General features: G+C 44.8%; 1 protein-coding gene across 1 annotated transcript; it reads left to right on the top strand.

Moving 5' to 3' along the window:
* The first annotated feature begins 4,095 nt into the window (after positions 1-4,095).
* Positions 4,096-5,130, top strand: LOC139367795 (neuropeptides B/W receptor type 2-like). Its single transcript, XM_071106130.1, has one exon. The coding sequence runs from the start codon at positions 4,096-4,098 to the stop codon at positions 5,128-5,130; it is 1,035 nt and encodes a 344-aa protein (XP_070962231.1).
* Positions 5,131-5,794: the final 664 nt, after the last annotated feature.

Raw genomic sequence — 5,794 nt, 5'->3', positions numbered from 1 at the left:
CCTGGGTAACAGTACCCTGGGTAACAGTACTCATGAAGAGAATTCTGGGTAACAGGATCCTGGGTAACAGTATCCTGGGTAACGGTACTGCTGAAAAAAATCCTGGGTAACAGTATCCTGGGTAACAGTATCCTGGAAAACAGTATCCTGGATAGCAGTACTGCTGAAGAGAATCCTGGGTAACAGTGTCCTGGGTGACAGTATCCTGGGTAACAGTAAAGCTGAAAAGAATCCTGGGTAACAGTATCCTGGGTAACAGTATCCTGGGTAACAGTATCCTTGAAAACAGTATCCTGGATAGCAGTACTGCTGAAGAGAATCCTGGGTAACAGTATCCTGGGTAACAGTATCCTGTGTAACAGTACTGCTGAAAATAATCCTGAGTATCAGTATCCTGGGTAACAGTATCCTGTGTAACAGTATCCTGGGTAACAGTACTGCTGAAAATAATCCTGGGTAACAGTATCCTGGGTAACAGTACTGCTGAAGAGAATCCAGGGTAACAGTATCCTGAGTAACAGTATCCTGGGTAACAGTATCCTGGGTAACAGTACTGCCTAAAATAATCCTGGGTAACAGTATCCTGGGTAACAGTATCCTGGGTAACAGTACCCTGGGTAACAGTACTCATGAAGAGAATTCTGAGTACCAGTATCCTGGGTAACAGTAACCTGGGTAACAGTATCCTGGGTAACAGTACTGCTGAAGTGAATCCTGGGTAACTATCCTGGTTAACAGTATCATGGGTAACAGTACTGCTGAAAAGAATCCTGGGTAACAGTGTCCTGGGTAACAGTATCCTGGGTAACAGTATCCTGGGTAACAGTACTGCTGAAGAGAATCCTGGGTAACAGTATCCTGGGTAACAGTACTGCTGAAGAGAATCCTTGGTACAGTATCCTGGGTAACAGTATCCTGGGTAACAGTATCCTGGGTAACAGTATCCTGGGTAACAGTACTGCTGAAGAGAATCCTTGGTACAGTATCCTGGGTAACAGTATCCTGGGTAACAGTATACTGGGTAACAGTACTGCTGAAGAGAATCCTTGGTACAGTATCCTGGGTAACAGTATCCTGGGTAACAGTATCCTGGGTAACAGTACTGCTGAAGAGAATCCTTGGTACAGTATCCTGGGTAACAGTACTTCTAGGTCTTAGGAAGGCAGTAGCAGAGCACTTAGCCACCCACTACACGTGGATGCCTCGTTATGGATGCAGAATGAAACTATTAAATGAGAGGAGGTGAGGAAGCGAAGATGAGGGGAGGAGGAGGAGAGGATGAGGGGAGGAGAGGGGGAAGAGGTAATTGAAAAAGTGAACCATATTGTAGAAAAGTGGATATGAGTTGACAGTCACAGAGGTAAAGGAGGAGATTGGAGATGAAAGCCAGGGAGGAATGGAAACATTATAGGAATATTTAGGGGAAACATAAAAATACCTTTGGGAAAAACAAGGTAAAACTTCACTAAGAAAGTTCATTCCTAGTGGTTTCTAAGCGGCTCAAACTTTGCTTGACACAAATTGAGAGAAAGAGAGAGAGCCCGGAATTCACGTGAAGCATCTCACATGGTTAGAATGATCAATGGTTGAGGGTCTGACCACCCAAGTGGCTCTTGCTCATCTGTGACCCACAAGACTGTGTTAGCCCACTGAGCTAAATCCCACAAGAATGTGTTAGCCCACTGAGCTACAGCCTAGAATTTACTATGTTTCAACCAAGCCAAACAGAGACCACCCTAACTCAGAAACACCAGAGGTCTGAGGCCATGTACCGTGACTAGCAGATGTAAATTATGTATAAGTATATATTACAGAGGGGTTATGAAAAGTGTCCTCCCATCATAGACCACTGTAATGTTCCCATCATAGACCACTGTAATGTTCCCATCATAGACCACTGTAGTGGTCTCATCAAAGACACCTGTAATGTTCCTATCATAGACCACTGTAGTGTTCCCATCATAGACCACTGTAATGTTCCCATCATAGACCACTGTAATGTTCCCATCATAGACCACTGTAATGGTCCCATCATAGACCACTGTAATGTTCCCATCATAGACACCTGTAATGTTCCCATCATAGACCACTGTAATGTTCCCATCATAGACCACTGTAATGTTCCCATCATAGACCACTGTAATGTTCCCATCATAGACCACTGTAATGTTCCCATCATAGACCACTGTAATGTTCCCATCATAGACCACTGTAATGTTCCCATCATAGACCCCTGTAATGTTTCCATCATAGACCCCTGTAATGGTCCCATCATAGACTACTGTAATGGTCCCATCATAGACCACTGTAATGTTCCCATCATAGACCACTGTAATGTTCACATCATAGACACCTGTAATGTTCCCATCATAGACCACTGTAATGTCCCCATCATAGACCACTGTAATGGTCCCATCATAGACCACTGTAATGTTCCCATCATAGACCACTGTAATGGTCCCATCATAGACCACTGTAATGTCCCCATCATAGACCACTGTAATGGTCCCATCATAGACCACTGTGATGTTCCCATCATAGACCACTGTAATGGTCCCATCATAGACCACTGTAATGTTCCCATCATAGACCACTGTAATGTTCCCATCATAGACACCTGTAATGTTCCCATCATAGACCAATGTAATGTATCTATCATAGACCAATGTAATGTATCTATCATAGACCACTGTAATGGTCCCATCATAGACCACTGTAATGGTCCCATCATAGACCACTGTAATGTTCCCATCATAGACCACTGTAATGGTCCCATCATAGACCACTGTAATGTTCCCATCATAAACCACTGTAATGTTCCCATCATAAACCACTGTAATGTTCCCATCATAGACCACTGTAATGGTCCCATCATAGACCACTGTAATGGTCCCATCATAGACCACTGTAAAGTATCTATCATAGACCAATGTAATGTATCTATCATAGACACCTGTGATGTTCCTATCATAGACACCTGTGATGTTCACACTGTAATGTTCACACTGTAACAACACCAAGGCAATCAATATAACATTATATTGCCCACATACACTTAGAGTCCAGGAGCAATAACAACCTCTAGGATCTCCATCCATACAGACAAAAGATAATCACTCATAGCAGCCATACCACACAGCAATATGCCAACAGTTACGCTTTACAATAAATACACCAAGTGTCTATGCAGAGGAGTAATATCATCACTTGGTTATTCCTCACCACAGGACAGGAAGTATAGCAACACTTCTGGGTACCTACAGCAAGCTGAGTGCCCCGTGCCTCACTGCGCGCTGTGCTGTGGACTGACGTCACCCGTCCGTGTTTTCCTCCGGTCCAACTGGTTGGGACGTGGACATCTCCAGTTCGCTGCTGCTGCTGCCGCAGCACAGAAGACAGAAAGGAAAAGGAGCGAGCCTCCACGAGCACGGTAAGTCCCCTAATTGAGCTTTTGTTTTTGTTACTTTTTATTGTGGCACAAACATGGCACAAGCATGATTGCCCACGAGATATGTCATGTGTATGGTCTGGAAAAGAAATTTAAAAAACTTAAATATTATTATTGTTGAAAATGTATTTCTGCACTCTCAGTTTAAAAAAAACATTTGTAATTGTGGTCCTATTGCAGGTTATAACTCAAATAACAGTGCGTCACCACCGGGCACACACTGGTTGAATCAACGTTGCTTCTACATCATTTTCAATTCAATTACTTTGAGCCAACGTGGAGCTGGCTGGGAATATACGTTGAATTGACGTCTGTGCCAAGTGGGTCCATTCGTACAGGTGGGTGTTGTGTTTATCCAATCCATTGTGATAGATGTGGGTTAAATTAATGATATAATGTGTTGTGAATAAACTATTAACAGCAGAAGAGGTTTGTTGTGATGTACTGCTTTTCATTTGTATTCCATATTTCTGCTCTCCGTAGATTTCGTGACGCGGAATGCGTGCGTAAAATCAGACAGAGCCGACCTACACAACAGCCAAAATGACACTTCGCCAATGCCTGTTTTACCTCTAAACAAACATGCATCCTGGACGACGTGCTTTCCTCTAGTCTTACGTGCAATAAAACATTAGAAGACTTAGAAGATGGAGAATATATCTATCTCGAACAGCCGCAGGGTATTTCCGGTGGTGTGTAACGAATCCACGGACTACTATTATCTGAGCGCGACTAACCGGACAGATCTGAACTGCACGCCCCAATCAGAGTTCTACTTTTACGCGGACCTCTATATAGTCCTGCCTGTGATCTATTCGGTAATATGCGCCGTGGGTTTAACGGGGAACACGGCCGTTATCTACGTTATCCTCAAAGCGCCTAAAATGAAGACGGTGACCAATATGTTTATCCTAAACTTGGCGATAGCGGACGACCTGTTTACCCTGGTCCTACCCATCAACATCGCCGAGCACCTGCTCCACTACTGGCCCTTAGGAGAGGTGCTGTGTAAGGTCATCCTGAGCATAGACCACTATAACATCTTCTCCAGCATCTACTTCCTGACGGTCATGAGTGTGGACCGTTATCTGGTCGTTCTGGCGACGGTGCGTTCCAAGCGTATGCCGTACCGCACGTACCGCGCGGCCAAGATAGTGAGCCTGTGCGTCTGGATCCTCGTGATTCTTATCGTGATGCCTTTCACTGTATTCGCCGGGGTCTACATCAGTCCCGATGACTTGGACCGGAAAAGCTGCGTCCTCAGCTTCCCGAGCCCGGAGAGTTTGTGGTTCAAGGCGAGCCGGATATACACCCTGATCCTCGGCTTTGCCATCCCGGTGTCGACCATCTGTATTCTCTACACCATGATGCTGTACAAACTACGGAACATGCGCCTCAACTCCAACGCCAAGGCGCTGGACAAGGCTAAAAAGAAAGTAACTATTATGGTGTTTATAGTCTTAGCGGTGTGTCTGTTCTGTTGGACGGGGTTTCACCTCAGCACCATAGTGGCTCTCACCACCGACCTGAGGACCACTCCGCTGCTCATCGGGTTGTCCTACTTCATCACCAGCCTTAGCTACGCAAACTCTTGTCTTAACCCTTTTCTTTATGCCTTCCTGGATGACAGCTTCAGGAAGGCTTTCAAGAAGATGCTAGAATGTAGACCGGCAGGAATGTAGTAGCCTACAGGCTTAGTGGATAGTGGATACAAATATGGTATGTTAATGTTGATGCCATTCAAAAATAAACTATGATCATATTATTTATGTTTGCTTGAATCTACATTAGGTGATTATCATTGTTGCCATGGTATGACTTAAATATGTAATATTTAACATGGAATATATAACATGGAATAAATCATATGGAATCATATGGATTCTGGCCAGGATTGGAGGGGAGTATTTCTTTTTCATGGACATTTGTCTCCCCCTGGTGTCCTGAGAGGGCAGGTAGCCTCCACCGTAGTGAGAAGGCAGGTAGCCTCCACTGTAGTGAGGGCAGGTAGCCTACACTGTAGTGAGAAGGCAGGTAGCCTACACTGTAGTGAGAAGGCAGGTAGCCTACACTGTAGTGAGGGCAGGTAGCCTACACTGTAGTGAGGGTGGGTAGCCTACTCTGTAGTGAGGGTGGGTAGCCTACACTGTAGTGAGGGTGGGTAGCCTACACTGTAGTGAGGGTGGGTAGCCTACACTGTAGTGAGGGTGGGTAGCCTACATTGTAGTGAGGGCAGGTAACCTACACTGTAGTGAAACTATGGGGCTTTAACAGTGATGTAGCCTATACACTTTGCTGTAAATACATAGGCGTTATTCTGGCCTGTCATTGTGAACCATAGACAAA

The sequence above is a fragment of the Oncorhynchus clarkii genome, chromosome 16 (genome assembly GCF_045791955.1).
Source record: "Oncorhynchus clarkii lewisi isolate Uvic-CL-2024 chromosome 16, UVic_Ocla_1.0, whole genome shotgun sequence".
Classification (NCBI taxonomy): Eukaryota; Metazoa; Chordata; class Actinopteri; order Salmoniformes; family Salmonidae; genus Oncorhynchus; species Oncorhynchus clarkii.
The sequence above is the reverse complement of the archived record's forward strand: the minus strand, read 5'-3'. Positions and strand labels throughout refer to the sequence as shown.

Coding starts and splice junctions, on each gene's coding strand:
- LOC139367795 (XM_071106130.1), top strand. CDS start 4,096: ATGGAGAATATATCTATCTCGAACAGCCGCAGGGTATTTCCGGTGGTG.